The 26,650-nt window shown below is 37.3% G+C and overlaps 1 protein-coding gene and 1 long non-coding RNA gene across 4 annotated transcripts in view; both read right to left on the bottom strand.

Moving 5' to 3' along the window:
- The window catches only part of arhgef7b (Rho guanine nucleotide exchange factor (GEF) 7b), a 252,559-nt gene that overhangs the window by 12,687 nt on the left and 213,222 nt on the right, over nucleotides 1-26,650 (bottom strand). For 2 of the 3 annotated variants that reach the window (XM_051926338.1, XM_051926340.1), the window contains 2 exons: nucleotides 14,453-14,542; nucleotides 5,608-5,784 (listed from right to left, as the gene is read on the bottom strand). In XM_051926338.1, the coding sequence (XP_051782298.1) occupies nucleotides 5,608-5,784; nucleotides 14,453-14,542 (267 nt within the window). The remainder of the gene's footprint in view (nucleotides 1-5,607; nucleotides 5,785-14,452; nucleotides 14,543-26,650) is intronic. The other variant, XM_051926339.1, reaches the window with a different exon arrangement.
- LOC127527467 (uncharacterized) lies at nucleotides 12,888-14,446 on the bottom strand. Its single transcript, XR_007934763.1, has 2 exons — nucleotides 13,932-14,446; nucleotides 12,888-13,097 (listed from the first exon to the last, which is right to left on the bottom strand). It is a non-coding gene; the product is annotated as an uncharacterized LOC127527467 (long non-coding RNA).

Here is a 26,650-nt window from a genome sequence, read left to right as displayed (position 1 = left end):
TTTTGGTTAAGGGATTGGCAAGAACTGCTTTATAAAATACTGCAGATCTAGAAAACTGAGACAATGCTCATTTTGTCTTCTGTCTGTTTGGAATGCATTCATTTCCAAAAGAGAGCAAAGTAGCTTAAAGATACCATGCACATACTATATACTGTACCATGCAAGACTAATACCACTGAAACAAATTTTCATTGGCATTATGCAAATAATGTATGCCTCCTTTATGCCACACAGTTGTTTTCAAACTTCAGTGAAGTGCTATTGGCTTGTTGTAAAGCCAACAGGAAAAAACAATAATATAAGTGTCATTTATTAATGCCCGTTTAAACTAAGAAATTTCCATGGAAAACCAGTATGCTGCAATTAGTTCAGCCTTTACTTAGTCAAGTTTATCGTAACTCAAAAAGTTTCTTACCAAACTGGTTCTTGTGTCCTGTCCTGAAAAGCCAAACTACAGGAATTCAAAAACAAGACGCACACTACAACATGTAACAATTTTCTAGTTTCCATTACCTCAATTTTTAGTGAAACATTTGAAAAGCACGAGCATCATATTATCTTTACTGTATGAATATTTCAAACAACATATGAAATTACAGTGTTCATTTTAATATATATGTAATGTTTGTTTATTCAAATTAAAAATATAAAAATAAGTACAAATTTGAATATATTTGAACTTAGATTAAAGATTTTGGAATTCTGGATGCATTTTTTTAATACTCTATTATGGTAGCGGCCGCAGCACGAACAAACACAAACAGGGGAGGAAAAAAAAAAGTATTCTAGCGGTACTTGAGCAACTCTTATTTAAATATACGAGCTATTAAAATTGTCAGCATCTGCACCACTGTCTTCTTTTCATTCCAGTACTGATAGCTGGGTGCGAAAGTCGTTTGTGGAAGAGCAAGCCAATAAAGCAGCCAAATCAAAGGAAATGAAATCCATACAAGCCACACACGCCAATGCTGCTCATTATTACTGAGATTTTTTAAATTTTTTTTTTTTTTTTTAACTCGGACATCTGCAAATCATGAAGCGCTTATGACACAGTTGTGGGGGTCCTGCTTGCAAAACTCAACTGCAGTCCTGCAGTACAAACGTAATATGACAGTTTAAGATCAGGAGGAATATCAGTTAGTTAGTAAGACCATGATAGGGTGAACATAGCGAGCAGGCAGGCACGTTGAAGACATACTTGATTTTGAAGGGGTCCATTGGGCAGCAGCAGGGTACCATTTATATTGTGACATTCAGAATAAAAAGTCACTCAGCACCTGTGGACTCATCCAGAAAAATGTAATTATCACAGTATCAATTCAGAGTCCATGCAATCTGTCTACTTTTTACTTTCTCCTTTATCAATGCAGCAATATTTTAATAAACCTCATTGTTTTAGACATCAAACTAGCTACAGCATACGATAGACACTAATTGTGGGACAAGGCGTGTTGAATGAAAGGCTCTCTAAATTTGGGGTTTTAAAGTGCAATAAAAGGAAAATCAGAATTATGACAGTTATTTTCTCTTTGCTTTAATGTGAAGGTTTTAACATTAAACAACAGTGAGAGATCTCAAGTTAAAGAGTGAATGGAACAGAACCAAATGCAAAATTATACTTTATTGGCACAGGCAAAGTGTTTCGAAAAACAGTTCCAAGTAGATTTGTAGATCAAAGTGCAGAGTAATGGGATAAAAAAAAAACAAAAAACAAAAAAAAAAACGAAGGGGTCTGCTTGTAAATTTTACTAATGAAGATAACAAGCTAATTATTCAAAATTATGAACAGGCTTTATACAGCATGTCTGGAGTAACAAGATGTCAAAATCAGTGCAGATAAAACAAACAACCGTTCCTTTACAACTGAACGTCAGTATACAGTAATCCCTCGCTATATCGCGCTTCGCCTTTCGCGGCTTCACTCCATCGCGGATTTTATATGTAAGCATATTTAAATATATATCGCGGATTTTTCGCTGCTTCGCGGGTTTCTGAGGACAATGGAGACTTATAATTTCTGGTACATGCTTCCTTAGTTGGTCTGCCCAGTTGATTTCATACAAGGGGACGCTATTGGCAGATGGCTGAGAAGCTACCCAGCTTACTTTTCTCTGTCTCTTGCGCGGACTTTCTCTGATCCTGACGTAGGGGGATTGAGCAGGGGGGCTGTTCGCACACCTAGACGATATGGACGCTCGTCTAAAAATGCTGAAAGATTATCTTCACGTTGCTATCTTTTGTGCAGCTGCTTCCTGAAACGACATGCTGAACGGTGCTTCGCATACTTAAAAGCACGAAGGGCACGTATTGATTTTTTTATCTGTCTCTCTCTCTCTGCTCCTGACGGAGGGGGTGTGAGCTGCCACCTTCAACAGCTTTGTGCCGCGGTGCTTCGCATACTTAAAGCCAAACAGCCCTATTGATTTGTTTGCTCCTTTGAAGAGGAAGATATGTTTGCATTCTTTTAATTGTGAGACTGAACTGTCATCTCCGTCTTGTCATGGAGCACAGTTTAAACTTTTGAAAAAGAGACAAATGTTTGTTTGCAGTGTTTGAATAACGTTCCTGTCTCTCTACAACCTCCTGTGTTTCTGCGCAAATCTGTGACCCAAGCATGACAATATAAAAATAACCATATAAACATATGGTTTCTACTTCGCGGATTTTCTTATTTCGAGGGTGGCTCTGGAACGCAACCCCCGCGATGGAGGAGGGATTACTGTACACAGTATATCATATATTTAAAGAAGGCTGTCACTTCTAAGCAATAACTTAAATGTTTAATAGGCAGTAAAAGATGTAATAATGTATTGGTCTTTATACCTACTGGTAATGTTGATCTCATAATGGGGCATTGTCAGCTGAGTTAACAACACTATTCGCACCAACACTTCACAAGTGTTTATTACAAAACAAAAAAAAAATGAATAAACTGGTTAAATAATTGTCACAGATACTTTTTTTTTATCTACACTAGTGTATTTATTTTAATTTTCCTCCCATGATACGGGAGCCACAGACTCATAACAGACTAAACAAATACTTTCAAAAGACGATTCACTCATGGTCCTTATCCCGGTTCCATTTGCCATGGATTGAATGCTACTGTCACACTGATAAAGAGACACTCATTTTTAGAATATTGTAAATGGAATGAAATCATCTTTCTTCCATGGGGGTTGCACAGAACACATTCAAATGTGGTTTCTACTTGGTAAGGAGTAACAAATATTGATCTGGATTAGTGACTCTCAAACACTGACCTATAGCTTCAGGTTTTTATTCCAATCAGTTTCACATAAAATGAGTCATTTTACCTCAAACTGATATCATTTAATTAGCTGATCTTTTTTCTCTTGTCTTATACCGCATTCAGAAAAACACAGCAGGGTAATTTTTACATTCATGAACTATTTGGAAATTTTGGTACGTTGCTAAAGCTTTAAATGCTTAACTCTTTTCTATGTCTTTCTAATAATTTGCCTTTTCCCTTTGTTGTTGCCCCCTTTATTGCATCCTAATAATGACAATAACAATTAGCAGAGCAGAGACCCAACAAATGACCCTGAATGCTGAAATGCTACTTCAGCATCAGACCCCACTAATGTGTTTATTTTTAATTAATGGATCAAATAACCAGAACATCTGGAAGGAATTAAAATGATAGGATGATGACGAAAATCTTAAAAGGCAAGTTAAAAAACACTAAATAATCATTTGGCATTTTCTAATAAATATTTATCAAACTTTTTTAATCTTTACTTTGACCATCTAAAGATGAAACTGGGAAGTAACAGCTTGCTTAATTAGGCCAATTAAATACAAAAAGTGTAACAAAAACCTGCAAATGGATGGGGCACCCAGGACTGAGTTTGAGAACCACTGTTCTAGGTGAATGTTCATAGTTCAAAAAGTGTTACATATAATAATGTCAGAAGCAACGAAGCAAAAAGTGATAACACTAATAGAAATACTTGACAGTTTAAAGTCAGGCCGTATTTGTAAGCAGAATATACAGTAAGACTAGAGAGTTGAACATGAATGGTAAACATACCAGAAAGGATTCTTGCTACATTTATTTTCATCCTACTTTACAAAGGTGCATTAATTAATTGCATGTCACTGTCACAAATTGTCATCCACACATTCAATGTGACTTGCACTTCAGTTCAACAAAATGTACATAGTATTGGTACTTTTATAGTCAACAATGGAAAATATTTGGAAATCATTTGAAAAAGAGTGGAGCTAAAAAAAAAAAAAAAACACACAACTATGTACGCCAGGGAGAAATTATGAAGTCTTAACTGCAAAAGCACCATTCTGTAAAGGGCTTGAAGGCATGATCATCTGGTCTCAGGCAGTGCTAATCTTAGTGTCTTCCCTGAGCTTCTTGCAGTGTTCATATGAGTACTATACAATGCAGCAAAAAACACAAACACAGTAAAATGATCTAAATTAATAAAAGGCCACTCTAGAAATATTATAACTAATCTAGTTGAATTGTTTAAATAATAAAGTAATGGCTGATATCCTGCTTAAGGTTCTCTCTTCTGCACTGAAAAAGTAAAGCTTTTGGAAAAATACATCTACATTTCTTTTAAGTGTATTTATGGCAGTTGCAAAGTTGCTTCTATAATGAAAAGTTTGATACACATATTTTGTATCTCTGTCAATTCTTTTTCATACTGCACAAAGTTTCCAGCAATTACAGATTGCTTTCAAATCAAGATCTTTCTATAGTGCTCTTTCTGAATGTGAATACTGCAACCTACTACCATAGATTTTTATTACAAAATAGATTAGATTATTGTTACCCTCTTACACAAACATTTCAAGAGTTACAAATATCAGTTTAAAAATAAGGACATCAAGACCTACACAAAAGGCAACAAAGGCACTGCACATGTTTAACTATTAAAACTACTCAACTCACTGCTTACTCATTGATGTTCGACCGTGAAAAGTAGATTTTCTTTTGTAAAATGTAATAATTAGGACGGTTAATAAAACGTTTCAGGTTTCATTGATAAGCACACTTTTTCACTGCTCTCAGTATTTTTTGTCATGTAAATTTCTTCAGATGGCATTCCTGAAAATAAATAATTCAGTGAAGGAACAATACAAAGAGTAAATACTGAAATGAATAATCACAAAACTGCACATACATTTTCTGTTCACTGAAACAAAAATCACCCCATACAGAGATACTCTTTAAAAGGCATTAACAGATGTAAAACTGTTTTAAAATTAGTCATATATACAGCACACACACAAATATGTGTGTGTGTGTGTATATATATATATGTATATATATATATATATAAATTTAGAATACACAATACTTACATACATTAAAAGCAACAAATAACTGTATGCAGCCCTTCCAAATCATTCTTAATATCTGATATTTTCTACAGGTTTACGTAAAAAAATGAAACAGAAAAATAAATTAATATAAATAAATACCACCCCCAGCCCACACCCAAAAAAAAAACTGCAGGAAAAAGCACAGAAAAAGTAAACAGTCAATACAACAAGCAGGTGTTAAGAAAAGCTTAGGAGTGCTTTAGTTCTGATGAGATATATATGAGCAACAGCTCTTACGAGATGTAGAGCCCATTCTGTAACTATGGGTTGTCCATATACTGTCATAATCAGAGTCTTCAGAGAGGTCGGAAGGTTCCAAGCGGGAAAGGCTACTGCGACGACCCAAAGATTCTAGGCTTGATTGGTCATCATCAGCCAAGACGTGATTATGCATCAGGTCAGTGCCTTGCCATGCTAAGGGGGGAGGGAGTGTGGTGGAAGAAAATAATATGAATGGGTTGGGCAAGGGAAATTATAGAAGAGGGAGGGATGGGAAAATGAAAGCAACAAACCCAAAGAAGAAAAAACGCAAAAAGGTGAAGGGAAGAAAGGGAAAAGAGAAAACACTGTTAAACAGAGGTAAACATTCAGCAAGATATCTGTGCTGTAACACTTGTATAGAGCTATTCTCAACATGCATTAGGCTAACTTTCAGAAACACTATAATGACACCAGCTCTTCTAATCTAATAAAACTTGGGCCTTTGCATGCTATTAAAACCAAGGCAAAAATACAGTTTATCACGTAATCTTGTAAGTAGCCAACATTAAAATTAAAGCTTAGCAGCTTAGTGTTAAAGTAAAAAAGGGAGTTGTGTTAGAAAGAAGAATGTAGGACATTACAAAAGAAGAGAGAATCCCTGTGTGCATCTTATTTTACAGCTACAACCACAGAAGGCATAGTTTACTCAAGGTTCAGCCCAGCAATATTGTTTAGTTGCATATTATTTTTCTTGTTGAAAACTCCCTGGATGATTTCATTTCCTTCCTGGAGTAAAAAAATGAGAAATTAAAGTTCTACTTTATTATAAACTCTTAGAATCTTCCAGCCATGCACTCCTACACATATGGCATAATAACAGTATTATTATTATTATTAGAAGCAGAAAACTCAGAAAACTCGGATGTCTGCTCTTTAAAAGCGCAATTCAGTCCCCAAAAAAAGTTTTCTCAAGAAAAGTTCAAACTGCTGAGGTTAACTTAACTTATTTTGTGAGTTGAACTTGTTTGATAATATAAAAGTAAAGCCCAGTTCTTTTAGATGTATGCATTGTCAGTTATAATCAGGGTTGCACATAACTGGTACACATGCGCGACAAAAACTGTAACTACGTAACGTCATCTGTGTCCCTACGGCGCCGGTGCGTACCTGACGGTCAGAGAGGGCATCGACACCTCATGTTGCTAATATACGTTGTTTTCTTTTTGGTTTTGATTATCTTGTGTTGCCAATATGTCTAAAAAACAACAGACATTAAGCAGCTACTTTGGCGTTTCATCACCTGCAAAGAAACAACAAGCCAAGCCAGAGCAGAAAATTTTTTTCTGAAAAGTGGCTCCAAGATGTGCCGTGGCTTGAAGCTAATGATGAACGCACTGAAATGTGGTGTAAGTTGTGCCGCTTGCATCCACATATCGCAGACAAACCAAGTGCCATTTACACAGGCTCAAAGAATTTCAGTCATCCGTTATTTGACAAACATGAAAAGAGCAAGGTGCATATGAATGTAGTACAAGCTATTTCTAATAAGCAAGCTAGTCAGGAAGAAATTTCCACTCGCCTTCTAGCTAGATGGCGAACAAAGGTAAATGATGAACAACGGCAAGCTCTGTGTAATATTTTTCTCCTTGCCTTTGATAATGCTAAACACGCTCGTCCCCTATCTTCCTATGCTGAAGATATTCCTTTACTGGAGAGGCTAGGAGTAAATGTCGAAACTGCGTATCATTCACGTGAGGCGGCCACACGGATAATGCAGACCATCGCACGCACAATCAGAGCGGAGTTGAAAGCAAAGTTGGAGTCTGCTGAATTTTGGGGACTGATTTTTGATGGATCGGAAGACATCATTAAAACCGAGGAGGAGATCGTTTTCATTGCGTCTGTGTCCAACATCGGGCAGTTTACCACGGAGTTCCTTGGCCTAATCGAACTGGGTACTGACCGATCTGCGCAGGCTGTAACAGACGGACTCGTTAAACTTTTTCAAGAAGCAGGCTTAGACAACTGGAAGAGAAAGTTGGTCGCCGTGTGAACAGACGGGGCTGCTGTTAACATCGGTATATACAACGGCATTGTTCCGAAACTACGGCAACTGGCTGCAGTAGGAGACTCCCTTGTGCACATTCTGTGCACCGCACACACACTAGAAAACTGCGGAAAATCAGCTGATCGCAACGTTCTGTACTGTGAGACCTTTAATCGCTTCGTGGTCAAGCTGCTGCAGTTTTATTTACAAAAAGGTGGAGCAAAAAATACGGCTGTGCTTAAGAAGTTGTGTGAAGAGAACGGGATCTCCTTTGTGAAACTGGGTAAATTTCATAATATCAGATGGTCTGCATGGAGGCATGACACATTGCTAAAAATATCAAGATTATTGCCAGCCATTAAAATGCAACTGGCCATGAGTGATAACAGTGACTTGCAGCATACAGTATCCGCAGAGACCAATTTCAGTGTTTTCTGGGCAACGTGCTTGACATTGGCAAGATTTTGAAGACCACATCCATTGTGTTTCAGAAGGAAAAGCTGAGCATTGGAGAATGTAAGGATGAACTCACGGTGGCCATTGGACAGTTTACACTTTTGCTTGATGCTGAAGGCCACTGCAGAGCATATACTGTTTCTAATGCTGATGCTGACAGGGACAAGATAAACTTACTCAGGGGGTTAATTGAGGAGTTTGGAATCAGATATGACTCACCGAAGTCATGTGATCATTTCTTAGTATTTGATCCTTCAACTTAAATACAAGATTTACATTGTTTTGGCAACACAACAGATTGTACCATTCTTCAGAATTATGAAGCCACACTGAGTCTTGACAAAGACACAACTGTCACAGAATGGATGCGCTTAAAGCAAACAGGGAAATGCTTGGCAACATCCTCTGTGTATGACTTGGTTCAGATAATAAATACAAGCAATCCAGATCTTTACTCCAACATTGTCAAATTGGTTAAACTGTCTCTTACACTGCATTTGAGCAGTGCAGCCTGTGAGAGGGGATTCTAAAATCTTAACATAATAAAAAAACAAGCACAGATCTTGTCTGTCCCATGCTCGCCTAATGGCCCTAATTCACATCCACCAATCAAAGAAGACCACAGAGACATTTGACGCAAAACCAGCGGTTGACCTGAGGATGGAGACAGCTAAGCGGAGGCTTAACCAAGGAGAGGGAGATGCATCTGCAGCATCATCATCTACCTTGTAGGAAGCTGAAGTAGAGGACTGTGAGGTAGACAGCAAGGAGGACAGTGAGGAAGGTTGCACTTATTAAAACCTTACTCTGTATAGAGTGATCAGGCATTATTGATTCTTAACCTCATTTTAAGCTGCTGCTATATTTTTATTTTATTATTATTGTTGTTGTATCTGTATTTATTTTTTACCCTAATTCTTTACCTTACTGTTAAATCTGTTATAGAAATTGTTTTATTTCAATTTCTTCAATTTCTTTGACAAAACTGTTTATGGTCATGCCAATAAAGTTCTTTGAATTGAATTGCGTACCAAACTCCATCTGATGGTACTCACTTGAGTAACTCACTGAAAAAGTTATGTGCATCCCTGGTTATAATCTATCATGCCTTTTACAGTGCACTCCGCAATGTTTGGGACAAACACACATTTTTTTTTTTGGATTTCCCCCACTGCTCCACAGTTTAAAATTACAAATCAAACAAATGAGACACTGTGATTAAAGTTCACATTGTTGACGTTCATTTCAAGTTATTTGTATACATTTCAGTCACACCATGTACAAATGACAACACTTTTTCTATGCGGCCACCCCATTTCAGGGCAACATAATGTTTGGACACAGTAATGGCAGGTGTATTAAAGCAGTCATATTTAGTCCCTTTATCACATACCCCTTGCATGCAATGACTGCTTGAAGTCTGGGACTCATTACATCACCAGGTGCTCAGGATCTTCTCTGATGATGTTCTGCCAAGCTTATAATGCTCCATCTTCAGCTCCTACTTGTTTCAGTTGCTTGTCCCCTTAACTTTTCTCTTCAGCATATGGAAGGCCTGCTCAAATAGATTTAAATTAGACTGGCTTGGCTATATAAGAATTTTCCATTTTTTAGCTTTGATAAACTCCTTTGTTGCCTTAGCAGTGTGCCTGGGATCATCTTGTCATAGGATGAAGAGCCGTCCAATGAGTTTGAAGGCATTTAATGGAACTTGAGCAAATGTTTCTATACCCCTCAGAATTCGATGTTCCAATGCCATCAGCAGTTCCATCCTCAATGAAGAGAAGTGTGCCAGGACCTATGGCAGCCATACATGCCAAAGTCATAACACCCCCAGCACCATGTTTAACAGATGAGATGGTCTAGTTTGGATCTTGGGAAGTTCCTTCTCATTTCCACACTTTGCTCTGGATGTCACTCTGATGCAGGTTCACCTTTATCTTGTCTATCCACAAGACCTTTTTCCAGAATTCTGCAGGCTCTTTTAAGTCCTTTTATGTAAACTGTAATCTGACCATCCTGCTGTTGTGACTAACTAGTGGTTTACATCTTGCACTATGGCCTCTGTATTTCTGTTAATGAAGTCATCTGCAGATAGTCGTCTCTGACACACACACATCTGCTCCCTGAACACGGTTTCTGATCTGTCAGACAGAAATTGGGGGCTTTTTCTTTACCATAGTGAGGATTCTTCTGTCATCAGTATTGGAGGTCTTTCTTGGCCTACCAGTCCCCTTGCGATCACTGAGCTCACCAATGTGTTCTTTCTTCTTCATGATATTCCAGACAGTTGATTTCGGTCATACTAAGGTTTTACTGATGTCTCCATTGGTTTAATTCTTGTTTTTCAGCCTCATAATGGCTTCTTTGACTTTCATTGGTACAGCTCTTGTCTTCATGTTAAACAATGACAACTACAGACTCCAAAGGGTAGAAGCAAGCTGAGGTATCTTATGAAGCAATGAAACCCACCTGAGGAATCACAAACACATGACGCCAATTGTCCGATTGTTTGCAATGTGCACTTTAATCATGTCTGAATTTTCTGATTTGTAATTTTAACTGTGGAGCAGAGGGGTAACAAGGAAAGATGGGGTTTTTGTCCCAAACATCATGGAAGGCACTGTATATCATGTTGTTTCACATTAACACTCAGCAATGGTGGCAGGTAGTGAGTAGATGATGGGGCTTCTAAAAAAAGTAACTTTCTGTCCATCACCTGATACAACCAATCATTCTCAATTACCAAGATCATTATTTGCACCACAATGGCCTGTTTTTGGTACGAAACTTTGAAATCAGTTTGTGTTCAGTTAAAAGCAACTCAAGTGGTACTGTCTATCATGCAGGGTCAATTTGTTACTAAGAAAATGTTCAATTATTTTCTGTAAACACTAACTCTGCTGATTAAAATTCTTATGAATCAATCACACTGCCATTCCCCTTTTATAGTGTACAGAATAAATGTCTTCCAGGTCATTTTCTATTAACCCCTGCAAAAATAAATTATATTCTAATTTCTTAATTTCCAATTAACCATATAACTGTTTTAAAGAAAGAATTTAGAGAGGATGAATAAACATGACTATCCAATCGTATACATTAAGCTGTTGTGCCCTTATTTCTTTTAAAATGTCTATTAAAGCAGACACTTTATAATAAGCTCATAGGAGCAAACAGATGGAACTGGAAGTGTTTCCTACTTAGCTCACATTTTCATTGCCATCTGTGCCCGCTAAAAGTCTTTTTATGATAGATTACAGTATTTAGCTGCATTTAAGGAGGTAAATTATTATCTAGAATGTGAAGTAAAACAGAATTAATAAAAATGTAGATTGGGACTGTAAGACTTAAATAAATATATACTTCTGTACATTCTCTATTAATGCCTATTCCACTTAGTGTTAGGATAAAAATACTCTACATTAGAAATATCTTACAAACACTAATCACAAAACAAAACATATTTAGCTCCACATAATGAGAGTTAAAATGAAGCCATTAATTTAACAAATTCCTGAATTATGGATAGGTACTGGACCTGATAAATAAACCCAATGGAAGCAGCCACATGGTATAGCTCAGGCCAAGTTTGGAAAGCACTGTTCCAGAATTTCAAACATACAGTGACTAAAAGTGCATGGAAGATGAATTCTAAAGAGTTTTTAAAGCAAATTACAAAATAATAATATGAGGCAAAAGATAATACTAATCACAAGCTGTAGTATTTCCTAGATTGAATGTTATCCCATTTAATTGAGCCTGAGATAATTGAAAAAATGTATGAGACCAAAATGTTATATGTCAAAATCGATGACAGTTTTTTTGCCCCTAATGCTAAATAGTAATCAAACACACACCATGCAAGCAAATACATAAACAAATATTTTTAACATTTCTTTAATTTATGATCACTATTAATAATGTATAATGATGTTGGTACATTTGTTGCTGAATCAAAACTGCCTTCTTGACTGTATGGAGTTTGTATGCTGTCCCTGTGTATAAGTTGGTTTCTACCCACATTTCTTCTCATGGACCAAAGATATTCTGTCAGGTTGATTTATTGCTGTCTCTAAATTGTACAAATGAGAGTGTGTACTTCAACAGACTTTGACAGTGTTCTTGCAGGTTTTAGTTAACTTTATCTTTGTTTACTTTTTGTCAACCGTGTAGGCAGTTTAATAATAGTTGGCCTCCTGTTCCATTGTTTATAGTATCTTTATTTTGTATTTCATACTGTGCTCTGAACGACTAATTATAACTCTGCTACATTCAAAAGTGAATTAAAGTCACACTCTTTAACTTCTGCTCCTAAAAATATTTGGGATTTGAGTAGCTGATGGAGTAAAAGGCTGAGTTGGATCTTCATGCTGGCTTGGTCCTAAGCCCGACACTGAATGAGAGAACAATCAACAAGCCCTAGGCTCCCAAAGCTTCTGGGCCTTAAAGCAGAAAAGTAGGCTAATGTATGCTAAAATGTTTGATGAGGTAACTCAAGTTTTACTATGGTACAGTGATATCCCATTTCAGTATGTGTACATTTTTTTCAAAATATTTAAAACAAGGCTACAGAAAATGGAATGTTATTTTAAATTTGGCAGTTTTGAAAAAAGTAATTTCAATTATGTAATTTACAATAATGAAAGTAGTGACCATTAATTAAATATTATTTGAGATGTCATTTAAAAATCATGTTAAATTATAGTGCCTTCCATAAGTATTTGGACACTGAAATCCAAATTCCTACTGTTACTGTATACATAATCATTAAGATTTTAGATTAAAAAGTAAATATGAAGTAAAAGCACAGAATATTAACTTTAAATCTATTGCATACACTATATGCTTAACAGTTTTACAGTAACAGTTGCTCGTCTGAAGCATTAGGAATAGAACACAAAAAGTGGTATTTTTTTCCCAAAATACAATAGCACCCTCTCAAACAAAAAATGATAACCACTATGTCAGCCTCATATTAAAATGCTTATCTTAATTTTGAATCATGTGTATACAGTAATCCCTCGCTACTTCGCGGTTCACTTTTCGCGGATTCACGACTTCGCGGATTTTATATGTAAGCATATCTAAATACATAACGCGGATTTTTCGCTGCTTCGCGGGTTTCTGCGGACAATGGGTCTTTTTACTTGCTTCCTCAGTTGGTTTGCCCAGTTGATTTCATACAAGAGATGCTATTGGCGGATGGCTGAGAAGCTACCCAATCAGAGCACGCAGTTAAGTTCCTGTGTGCTGCTGATTGGCTCAGCGACGGAGTGTTGCATTAACCAGGAAGTCTCATCTCACTCATTCAGCATTAACGTGCTAATGCTTCAGGGACCGTGTCCAAGCACCAACAGAAGATGCAAATGATTGCAGAAAAGGTAAAAGTTTTGGATATGTTGAAGGAAGGGAACAGCTACACCGCTGCAGGACACCGATTCTTTTTATTTAAAAAGGAGGAAAAGTATATAAGATCTACGGCCACAGTGTCCTTTAACCAGGGTGCAAAACGAGTTGCAAGTGGATGTGATAAGGCAGTAGTCTGGATGGAATCTGCTTTAGGAATCTTTGCAACAAGGTTGACGACGTCATGACCGCCTACAAGCTGCTACGTGTACTTCGCTATACAGTAAGTGTAAACTTATCTACCGATTTCATATTGCTTAGCAGTTGTCCCTGTTTTTAATAGAGTAAATGTTGGGTTGTAAACAATACAGGGAGGGTTTAAAAACGTCCAAATACACGTTAAATAATTAAATAAATATGGTGTCCCTACTTCGCGGAAATTCAGTTATTGCGGTCGGCCTTGGAACCTATCTCCCGCGATAAGTGAGGGATTACTGTATATAGAAACAAAGGCAATTTTGACTTAACTGTTCCAATACTTGATGGAGGACACTGGATATTTATTAATATCCTCAAGGTCACATTTTTATATACAGATATCCTTAATATTTATGTACACACACCATTGCTTCTGTCTTATCCTTAATTTTTGAAACGTTATCTCTCAATAAACAAACATTTAAAATCTTTATACTGCAATTCATATATTGGGCTAACTCATAAATCATCTGAAGAACTAATGAAACAGAAGTCCTATCTGATGGATTATTCCAAGATTAACTAGAAATGACAAATTTCATTGATTTTCAATTTTCTTTGGGATGAACTCAATCACTCAAAACTAGCTGTAATTTTGATATAACCAAGAGATAGTGAAACATAAAAAATAAAAAAAACAGTCACTATTATTTTACAAAACAAGGAAAGTCTGGGAAAGATGAAGATCATGGCTTAGCAACTAACTCTTGTATGCAGACTGCAGGGCACATATCAGAGTGACCGGGAAGTCAGGGCGAGTTACAAGCTTACTTGAATTAAGTGTCTGTCGTGTTTTGGCACTGGTACAGTATGCTTCTATTACTTTTAGTATCTGTGCATCTTCTTCAAGTGCTGCTGTACCTAGAAAAAGGAAGGACACAGACAGAATGGTTATTTGATTACTGAAAACATTTAAAAATCCTTAATTAAAAGCATCTTACTATACAGTGGCATGATAATCCAAAGGAACAGGTAAATTAACTGGTGACTGTTTGCGTGGAGTTTGTATGTTTTTTCTGTATCTGCAAGGGTTTTTCACTTTATACTGTTGTGGCGGAAGGCCGGGGCACATGCCCGGCCGGGATGCCACTTCTGTATATGTTCCAGGGGAACAGGCACGGGCTGCACAGTACCTCCCCCGGACCATTTGGTGGCAGCCCCCCTGGGTGACTGTGGTGCCTCAGATACCCGCAGGGCTCCATGGGAGATGGAGTTCTCCACAGCCCTGTTGGGATCCGGGGTGGCCACCAGGGGGAGCTGCAAGGGTTCCTGGGCCCATCTGGTCCGTAATTCAGCCACACCCGGAGGTGCAATCAGAGGCAGGTGGTCAAGCACCTGAAGCACTTCTGGGTGAGCTATAAAAGGAGCCAGCAGCCAGAGTCGGGAGGAGGAGGAGGAGGATGAAGCTTGCTGGGAGGAGTGGAGGCGAAGGAAGAACCAAATTTTGTGGGTGCTTTGTTTTGTGTGCTTTTGGGACTGTGTTGTGCCTGTGGGTACAGGGAAGGTGTAACCCACGGACGAAGAAAAATAAACCTTTTTTGTTTAGTTTTCACGTGCCTCAGTTGTCAGTCTGTGTCAGGTCGCTGGTGAAGCGCTATTCTCACACTGTATACCACAAAGACATGCACGTTACAATAATTAGTGATTGCAAATCAGCCTGGTAAGAGTGAGTGGGTGTGGGTGTGTGCTTGGTGGTGGGGATTCAGAGATGGTTCCTTTCTTGTGCTCAGTGATGCGGTGATAGAGTCACACTTCTCCCATCAACACAATAATTAGACTTCATTCAATAAGGGAAGACACCTACATCATCTTTTAAATTAGTTGCTATTGATAGTTATCACGATATATAACTCAAGTTATATATCAATTTTCAATTAATCAATTACACAAAAAAACAAAAATATTAAATCTCGTCAACATAAATGCTAAAAGCGTTAAAGCACTAAAGGCTACCAAAATATAAACTTACAGACTTGGATACCTAACGGCTTTGTGCATAGTTAAGTCAATACACACGGTCTTTCAAGCTTTTTTTCGAGATTTTAATGTCAGTTAAAGAAACAAACAAACTGTCAAAACATGTTGCTTCTGCAAATAAATCATGCTGTTTACTAAATGACTGGCACACAAAGGAAACTTAGAAAATCAACAGAACTCATCCCACGTATACAAATTCAAATAAATAAGACCATTTTTGATCATGCCAGATTGAAAAACAGTCAAGTAAATAAAACTAACTTCTGGAAAACATATCCTTTAAACTGTAAACAAAAATAGCCATGCTCGGTTTTGCATTTCTAAACAAAAATAAAACACTAAATTTTGCTCTTGCTTAATGATGTCAATACACACAATTTTAACAGGGCATTTCCCTACAATTCTGGGTAAGGAAGACGAGCCGACAGTAGGGTTTGGTGCTGGGCTTTCCAGGGACCTGCTCGCTGCTAGTTTCTGTAGATGGGTTTGACGTGGCTGCTGTTTGCGACTGTGGGCACTGGCAATCTGTATGCTCTATTGAATGGCAATGCCTCAGGTTGTAAAAAAAAGTCTGTAGTATGTCCAGTTTTACATGGCACATGTTTCTGGCAAACTTTACAACGCACTGCACCAGTCTGTTGCGTGTCAGACTTTATATAGCCAAAGCACTGCCACACCGTTGACATCACTTTACCTTGTTTATCCACAATATCATCTTCTTTTTTTTTTTTTTAATAAATATTTTGGGCTGCTGAGCTGTCACTTCCCTTACTGACACTTAAAGATTCCATTACATGAGTGTTCATCCTTTCCAAGACTCTCATGTATGCAAAAGAATGCTCTGCTGTCTGAACCAACCTTGCTGTAACTTTCTTGTTATTTTTGTGGACTGGTGTTTCTTATTTATAGGAAAAATAGTCATTTAATTTTTATTTGAACGATAAGAGTGCATTACTGTTTGTATCACCAGAACTAATGTGCAGCATTGTTCATAACAGCAGTCAGTTCTGTGTTCATTCTCTCCTTCACTGCTACCACAGCAGGTTGAGAATACATCCCATTAATCAAGCTTTCCTTTATAATTAGCTTGTTGATTTGGGGAGCCTCTCCTGAAGTGATGTTACCAGCTCAGGACACCATAATGTAGAAAATATATTGGTTGGAGTAACATTTATAAGATCACTGAAATTCATCGTTTTAAGGAGGGCTGTGGAGTTGGAGTCGAAGTCGAGAAGTTGGAGAAAATTTTGGGTACCTGGAGTCAGGGGTTGGAGTTGGCAAAAATTTACTGACTCCAACTCTTAATAAATTCAATGAAGAAAAGAGAGAGTCGCTTACTGGATAATCAAATCTTGTTAGCCGCTATTTATGTTGATCCAGTGAGCCGAATTTTGTTGAGCAGTGACCGGATTGCTAATGGAAAAAAGGCACTCTATGATGTAGCAGTTTCAGGTAGTAGTAATCCCTTCATGCAAACACCACCACTGGATGAAACTATAAGCACTGGTAGCTCATGATCATCCTCTTCAAATGAAGACTTTGATTTTTACTTGGACAAAATGGAAGTTTCAAAAGCAAAGCGACATCTCCTATGTATGAAAGATAAACGACCAGTAAATGTCCAAATAAAGAGATTCCAGCAGGAGTTTTTTAAAGAATTAAAAGAAGATGAAAAGTATGATCGCTCATTGAAAATGACTGTAGAAGAAGTCATCTTTGTTGATCCAGAGATTATTAGTGATGTGGCTAGAACTGTAACAGCAATGCCAAGTCAGTGTTGAAAGACTATTTTCAACTCTAAAAATAATCACGTCAGATTTAAGAGCTTCTATGAAAGACGATCTGGCAGAAGCAAGTCTGTTTCTTAGAACACTAAATTAAGTTAATTTTGGATTGCATTTAACAGCTATTCTACTCTACAACTATATTCTAAGTTTAATATATAAACTTTTTAAAAATTTTCCAGCTTTTGTTTTTTGTTCATGTAGTTAAGCTTTGTTTTTGTTTTAAAACTACTTTCCCAAAGAATGTGGCTTATATTTTTGAACTGATGAAGTTCCTGTTCCTGATTTTTATGCATCCTATTACTTTATAGCCACTTGATAAAAACAATAAATAAAACCTCATTGCTTTCATTTTTTGTCTTTTCTTTAAACTGGCCAATACAGTAGAGAGTCAGCTTCATAGCCAGTAGTTCTGTGGTTAAATGACATGTATGTGGCCTTCCTTCAATCAACATGGAAAATACATTAGCATATAAAATACTGAGGAGTCGGAGTCAGAAGTACCGGAAACTAAGAAGTCAGAGTTGAAGGATTTATCTACCAACTCCATAGCCCTGGTTTTAAGTCTTTGCATCAAGTCAAACATTCTCATGTTTGGAAACAGCACTAAAGATAAAGTTAACACATAAAATATAAATATATAAAAAATACAGTACTGCTCTGAAATAGCCCTGCCCAGGGTTTGTTTCCTGCCTTACGCCCTATGTTGGCTGGGATTGGCTCCAGCAGACCACCGTTACCCTGTAGTTAGGATATAGCAGGCTGGATAATGGATGGATGCTCTGAAATATTTCAATGGTAACTAAAGTTTTTACTCAGCACACATTGACAAAATTGTCTACTCAGCATTTAGAATTTCACATTTGTTTGATACCTTGGATCACCAAATGTAATCAGAATAATAAGTTTAATGTCACTGTGCTCTGTACAAAAAATATTTTTTAAATCCACTCACATGTACAGGCCAGGCCAAAGTTAGCACACAGGGGCTCTCAGCATTTAGAACTGCTAGGCAAGCATTTGAAAAGAGAGGTACAACTACGAAAATGGGCATTGTACTATTTCTGTATGTTAGAGATGAAATTGAATCCTCTCCTTGCCTTGTTTGGAACCTAAGTAAGGGCCTGCACGTGGAGAAGACAGTATAAAAGACTTGGACAGCAGCCAAATACTTGGAAGCCGACGGACAAATGGGAGGTATCGTCATTTTGTCCTGAAAACCCCTTCCAGCGTAGCGATGAAAATGGCAGACTGTATACGTCGAGATCCCACCTCGATAATGGTCTTGCTATGGCTTCCTTCGTCTGTAATGCCGTGTAAATCGTCATTAAAGAAAGCTAAGTTATTTTCTCTTATGTGATTTTATGCGGCCGTATCACTATGAGAGGGATATCGCCTTTTAATATTATATCTATATAGTTTCAGGTTATTTAAAACACCGCAATTAAAAAGAACTTATTCCAAGTAGGGGGCTATCACCCCTATTGGAAAATACCAAATTCAACCAAATTTATCACAAGGCTCTTTTTTTCCTTTAATGCATGTGTTTGCAAATCACACCAAACATTCTATGTAAACACTACTGGCCTCAAATATACAGTAAAGTGACTGAATGCCACTTTTAGGAATTAACAATGTGAATACAATGGTGCAATATAATCAAATCCCACATTGACTTTTAAACCAGCATACACAAGTCTTTGGGGTTTGGTTTAAATCTCTGCTCAATTCCAGTTACTTTGCCCTTAGGGAAACTTAACAAAATTGTTGGGTTGTGTGTATTTCCAGTTAGAATTTAATTAAAGATTCAATAAAGCATATTACATCAAGAAAGATAAAAAATATACTTCCACAAACACTACTTATCAGATACCAGAAATCAAGGTAAACAGTCTTTCTGTGAGTTTGTAATGCTTTACGCAGACATTTTCTGATCATATGGCCTGATAATGGTATACAGTAGTGGGCAAAAGTTTTGGCAGTGATACAAACGTTGTGTTTTGCAAAATTTGTGGCTTCAGTTTTTGTGGTGGCAGTTCACATTGTTTTTATATTATTGTGCAGAATGATCAGATGCATATTGATTCATTGCAAAGAGTTTTATTAGCATAAAAAGTTAAAATTTTATCACAAAAGCCCATTTTCACTTATTTTGGCCCTGGCACAAAATGATCAGTTAAAAGAGTCCAACAGGCGCCAGCATTGTCTCCTCTTGAGCAGTCAGCTACAGAATCGTGTTGCCAACAGTACAGATCTTGCTCAGTATTGGCAGCAGGTGGGTGTGAGTACATCTGCACACAAAGTGAGGTGAAGACTTTTGGACAACAGCCATGTCAAGAAGGGCAACAAAGAAGAAAAACATCAAGGACAGACGGAAATCTTGCAGGAAGTACAAGGATTGAACAGCAGAAGACTGGCACAAAGTTATTTTTTTAGATGAATCCTTCTTCTGACTGTTTGTCTGGAGAAGGAAAAGGTGAACACTACCATGAGTCCTGTGTCATGCCAACAGTAAAGCATCCTGAGATATTGCATGTGTGGGGTTGCTTCTCATCCAAAGGAGTGGACCCACTCAAAATTCTGCCAAAGAACAAGGCTATAAATAAAGAATGGTATCAAAATGTCCTCCAACAGTAACGTCTCCCAACAAACCAGGTGCAATTTGGTGATGATCTGTGCATTTTCCAGCATGATGGCACTCCATGTGACTTGGCAAAAGTGATAATTAAGTGGCTCATAGATCATAAGTTTGGACCCTGTGGCCAGGAAACTTCCCAGATCTTAATCCCATTGAGAACCTGTGGTCAACTCTTAAAAATCGGGTGGACAAGCAGAAGCCTACAAATTGTGATCAACTCCCAAACACTAAAAAGGTAAGAATGGATCAGCATCAGTCAGGATTTGGCCCAGAAGCTGATATCCAGCATGCCACAGTGAATTGCAGAAGTTATGAAGAAGAAGGGTCAACACTATAAATACTGACTGTTTACATAAATTTGATGTATTTGCCAATAAAAGCCTTTGAAACTTATGAAATGTTTAGAATTGCTCTTCAGTATACTATAGAAACATGTAAAAAAATAAAATCTGAAAATGCTTAAGCAGCATCGTTTGCAAAACACATTTGTGTCACTGCCAAGACTTTTGCCCACTACCATAGACATCAAGGATACCAATGCAAGATAAACTGACATTCGAAAGAGTGAAAGGTTTACAACCATTTTTAGAAAATACACGTTTGAGGAATAAAAGATCAAATCTATTATTATGAAAGAAGTTAAATAACATGAAAAATTAAAGTTAAGAATTATGACTTCATTTTCTTTATTAATACACCAGTAATGGCGCACTGCACAATAACGTGCAGTGAATACACTTGACTTGACCATTCATAGTCTTCATACTCTTTCTCTGTACGTTTATCATTAATTTGCTCTGAGGTTGATGCACTTGCTGCTTCCTGAGCAGCTCTTCTTTTCTCCACCTTAGTGGCCCGCTTCTTCTCTTCTTTCGTCTGCATCTTTTCCAGTTAAAACTGATTAAGTCAGTGTTTATGTTGTAATTACTTAGTACATTTTCTTTCATTTTTCATTTAAACTGGCACTTAAGTTTTCAATCTGCCTCAAGAATGATTTGAGATATGAAGAGGTAGGGGAAGTGACGACGAAGGTGGTGCGGATGAGAACGGCGCCTGTACACATGCGCCGCATGGTTGCCCTGTTGCCAAGAGTTGATTCTACAATAAAATAAAATAAAAATAAAAAGAGGAATAACCTTGGAGGTCAATCATCACCCCAAAGTGGATAGTAGAGGTCACGTAGTATATGTGTACCAAATTTCAGGTCAATAGTTTCATACTTTTTGCGAGCTACAGGCGATTTAAAATCCTGGACAGACAAACGGACAGCCATTATACAAGAAGATGATAGGTGATTTGTTTACAAATGCATTTTCTTAAACATCTTTGTTTTAGGAGTTGATTTAGTTTGTCTTAGCTCTTATCAAGCAGCTAACATATTCTTTCAGTTTTACCAGATATCGCTAAGCCAGCTGCCAGTAACATATATACTTAACAAGCATGTGCTCTAAATCTTCTAAAACACTGATGTTGTGTTTTTTTTTTTGATAATTTATTGTCTCTCTTGATTACAACAATAGTGAAATTTTGATGCACTTCTTGGCTGCATGGGGTGATTTCAGAGAAAATATCTATTTAGATTACACTGATGAATTTGCTTGCATTCAACTGGTAAGCTTCTTTAAATGGATATGGAACTATATTGCAAAAAGCTAAAGTACCTCATAATAACCCACTGTCTTGTTTACATATGTTAGCACTTGAAACCACAATTAAAATTTTGTGGAATACTTTGCTTAACATTCTAGCACTATGGATTCAAAGTAGTATCAACAGGAGATTTGAAAAAATGTTATAGAAATCTAACAATAATCAGTGTCACTACAGAAATACACAGTTTTGCATAGGCCATGTTGCCAAATGACATATTTGTAAGTGCTAAGAAGAAACTTTGACTTTCGATTCACAACATGAAAATCGAGAGGTTAGATTCAATAAAGAGGAGGCATAATGATCTGCTTTCAGATGTACTCATATTACTACTTTACACAATAAGTTCAAATTCAGTTTATTCCTTAATCTTGGCTTTACTTTTATTATTATCCCTTTCAACATGACAATATGTGTCCATGTCAACCAATTTCAGAAAAACATAAGAGAAGGTGAAACAGCATGCTTTTAAACAGATAAGTATCATTTGTCTTTATTCTTAATTTCTCCAGTAACTTGTACCTGCACACCACTTTTAAGAACTCCAAAGATGGCAAATATTCTCATTTTTACTTATGCCATTCAGCCACAACATTACAACCTCCTGCCTAATATTGTGAACTTCCCTCCTTATCCTGCTGAAACAGCTCTGACCCATCGAGGCATGGACTCTACAAGATCTTTGATGGTGTCCTGTGGTATCTGGCACAAAGATATTAGCAGCAGAGCATTTAAGTCCTGTAAGTTGTGACCTCCAAAGATTAGACTTGTTTTCCCAAAACATCCCACAGATGATTGAGTGGATAGAGATCTGGAGGCCAAGTCAACAACTCTTTGTCATATTCCTCAAACAATTTTTGCAGTGTGGTAGGGCACATTATCCTGCTGAAGGAGGCCACTGCTTCAGGGAATACCGTTGCCATAAAGGGGTGTGTTCTATAGGTAGGTGGTACATGTCAAAGTAACATCACATGAATGCCAGGAGTCAAGGTTTCCCATCACAACACTGCTCATAGTATTACACTGGCTCTGCCAGCTTGCCATCTTCCCATAGTGCATCTTGCTGCCATCTCCTCTTCAGGCAAATGATGCAAATGCATCCAGCCATTCACATGATCTAAAGAAAACATGATTCATCAGACCAGGCTACCTTCTCCCATTGCTCTATGGTCCAGTTATGATGCTCACATGCCTACTGCAATACCCATCAGCGTTGTTGGAAAGGGGTTAGCATGGGCATGTGACACCCGGTATAGTTGCAAGGCTTGCACCAGACTACACAGAGGGTATCTTGTAGATCGGGACCGACCGGGATCAGACTTGACAGAAGTCAGACATGGAGACACGGACACAAAAAGGTGGTATTTCCAAAACAAAATTGGGTTTTACTTACAGGTGCAAACACACAAAAAAATGTCCCACTCAAAAATAGTGAGCAATATATACAGTGAATATTCCAGTCCCTACATGAAAAATAAAGATAAGAATGTACATACACAAAACTGTAGTCTTCCTAAAGAAAAAAACAAGCAGGAAGAAACTACACACAATAAAGGCCAAAAAATCTGCAGAAAATATTTACAATGAAAAAAGAGTGTATATACAAGAAAAACAAAACGTGCACCGCAGGCCCACAGTATAAGATACAGTACCTACACCAAAACAAAACTACAACTAGAAGATATCTATATAAAAATATTTGCAGATATATGCACAAGCTGTTGTTTGGGATATCAAGGAATGAGCTATACCACCATATTGCCGAGTCAAAAGACAATCCCCAAGAGGCAGGAAGTAAATCTTATACTCTGGGAACAAATTTTCACCCAATCCAGTAACACGCCACTCTCTTCCACCTATAGTGGCTGATGCAGGTGCATTCTGCACAGGTGCTACACTCAGCCCTTGCAAGGCATGTATTAAATAGGGCTAGAGGCCTCCAGACACGCTCTGCAAAAGTCAATTTATTAAAAGTTAGTAAGAGTCAACTCGTTCTTAGGAGTTTTTCTTTCCTTTAAAGTTGTAATGTCTGGAAGATGGATTACTACAGGGCACTCTGACCAATCTGCAGCTACACAGTGAACTGTGTGTCCTGACAACTTTCTCTCATGGGCAGTGTTAAGTTTTTCAGTAATGTGTGCTATAATACTTCATCTGTGGGACTGGACAAGACACTCTAGACTTTACACCACATGCAGATCAGTGAGCCTTGGTCACCCAAGACACTGAGCCCAGTTCACAAGTTGCCCTTCCTCGGGTCACTTTTAGTAGGTATTAACAACTGCATACTGGGAAAACCACACAAGACCTGCGATTTTGGAGATGCTCTGATCCAGTCATCTAGCCATCATAGTTTGGCTCTTGTCACAGTCCCTCAGATCTTTACATTTGCCCATTTTTCTTGCTCCCACACATCAAGTACAAGAACTAACTGTTCATTTGCTGCCTAATATATTCCAACCCTTGATCGGTGCCATTCTAACAAAATAATCATTATTGACTTCACCTGTCAGTAGTTTTAATGTTGTGGTAGATCTGTGAATGTTAGTATGGGTTAATTAATTCAAGATAAACCACAAACAGGCAATAAAGTGAAAAATCTTTTCAAAAGAAGAATCTGCATTTAAAACTAAACATTGAACTATAAGATTCACATAATATGGAGCACTACAATGCAAAAAGTTGCAATACTCTGCAATATGAAAGCAAGTATGTACAAATATATCCAGAAATAAAAGATTTACGTACCACATTCTGCCATCTGCTTGTGGTCTTCTTTAAGGTCCTTTGCATTAATTACCAAAAGATTTGCTGAATATGATTAGTACCTAGTGTTGCTGCCTCACACTTTAAGAGTACTGGGTTTAAACCCCAGCCCGACATTGCACATTCTCTACGTTCCCCACTCTCACGTTTCAAGGATTTGCTTGTAAATAATATATTAATAGGTCAATTTCTCCTTGAAAGAGGAGATTTATTTTATACCTAGAAACACAGTCAGTCTGCAAGGATTCCTTTTATGATCATTAGTTTATTCATTCATTTTCTAAATGTACTCATTCGAGTATAGAGTTACTGGGTACTTGCAGTGTGAGTTGGACAAAGGAGCCTAAGGCAGAAAAAAAATCTCTAGTTATGGTGCCAAAATTATGAAAATTGTATCACTGTCTAAATACTTATGGGCCTAAATGTATCTTAAAGAAGTTGTTTACGCATAACGTTTCTGTTAAACCCTCTGAATTAATGCTGAAAGCCTACACTTCAATCATGGAATTATTTCTTCATTGAAAATCCACTGTGATAGGGTATAGAGCCAAAATTATGGAAATTATACTTCTTGTGGACTTGGCCAAAGTAAAGTTTAAGACCTTCATATTAGAAGTTATAAATATTATCTATCCATTTGCTATATCAATCAATAAATCAATAAGACCAGCAATGATGTATGGGGCTGAGATATGGGCATTGAAGAGTGCAAAGGAGAAGAAGTTAGATGGGGTAGAAATTAGAATATTGAGACAGATGTGTGAAGTTGCAAAAAAGGACAGCATAAAAAAATGAGACAATCAGATGTACAACAAAAGTGAGAGAGATATCTAAGAAAGCACAAGAAAGTAGGTTGAAGTGGTATGGACATGTAATGAGGAGAAACAAGGAATATATGGACAAAAGAGGGATGGGGATGGAAGTACAGGAGAAAGAGAAAGGGAGGGAAGCCAAAGTGGAGGTGGATGGATAATATAAAAAGATCTGAAGGAAAGAAGATTAACTAAGGAGGTGGTGCAGGACTGAGCTTTATGGAGAAGGTTGATCAAGCGCACACAGACCCCCAACATAGAAGTGGGGAAAAGATGAAGAGGAAGAAGATTTGCTAAATCAATCCCCTCTAAATTAACTTTCCAGATCTGTTACTTTATTGTCATCGTCATAAAGACAATAAAATTCTTATTTCACACTTCCCTTCAGAAAAGCAATACAGACAAGTACAATATAAGCATATTAGTAGCTTGCACAACATACAACAAAAAAATCAGCATAAAAGATGTAATAGAGTATACAAAATTCAACAATGGTGTAGTATTGAGTTAAATTGTACAGACAGTCAAGATCCAAAAGTGGAGCACAGGCTTATTTGTGATAGTTCAGCTCTTTAAGCTCAGCTAGCTGATTTTGGCAGTAGAATTTGCCACATTATTCACACAAATATGGCAGAAATAACACACAAGTTTTTAAGACAACTGCCAATGCAACACGACTGATAGGGTAATGGAGACAGGCAGAACCAACCAAGTATTGCACCTAGAGCAGTTCTCAGGATATTTAGCATGCATACAGTAGGTCCATAATGTCTCACAGGTATTACACTTCTGCATTATATTAATGTCAGCTTGCAGTTTCTAAAGTCAAGATTTGTAACTTGTTTATTAACAGCTCACTCTCTATTTGAAAAAAGAGATTTACTTTATACCTAGAAACACTGTCAGTCTGCAAGGATTTCTTATATATTAATTTTCTAAATATACTCATTCTAATACAGATTTACAGGGTGCTTACAGTGGGAGTGGGACATAGGAGCCTAAGGCAGAAACAGTCCCTAGATACAGTGTCAAAATTATGAAAATGATATCACTGTCTAAATACTTATGGACCTAACTGTATCTTTAAGAAGTTGTTTATATTCTGTATTCTAGTGCATTCATTGTGATTATCAGACGTTGTAAGCCACTTTAAAATTCTCAGGATAAAGAAAACTAATGGTGAGTCCCTAAACTCTGGAGTGATACTCCAATGGCCTCAACCTTTACAACAAAGGTGAAGCCCAATATTGTATCACAGAGTGCTCCTATTTGAGCTGTTGCTGAAGCTGTTCATGTTACTTTTTAATAATTTGGACAATCAATGTGACAATCAAGGTTCTAG

This window comes from Erpetoichthys calabaricus, chromosome 4 (genome assembly GCF_900747795.2).
Source record: "Erpetoichthys calabaricus chromosome 4, fErpCal1.3, whole genome shotgun sequence".
In the NCBI taxonomy this organism is placed as follows: domain Eukaryota; kingdom Metazoa; phylum Chordata; class Cladistia; order Polypteriformes; family Polypteridae; genus Erpetoichthys; species Erpetoichthys calabaricus.
The sequence above is the reverse complement of the archived record's forward strand: the minus strand, read 5'-3'. Positions and strand labels throughout refer to the sequence as shown.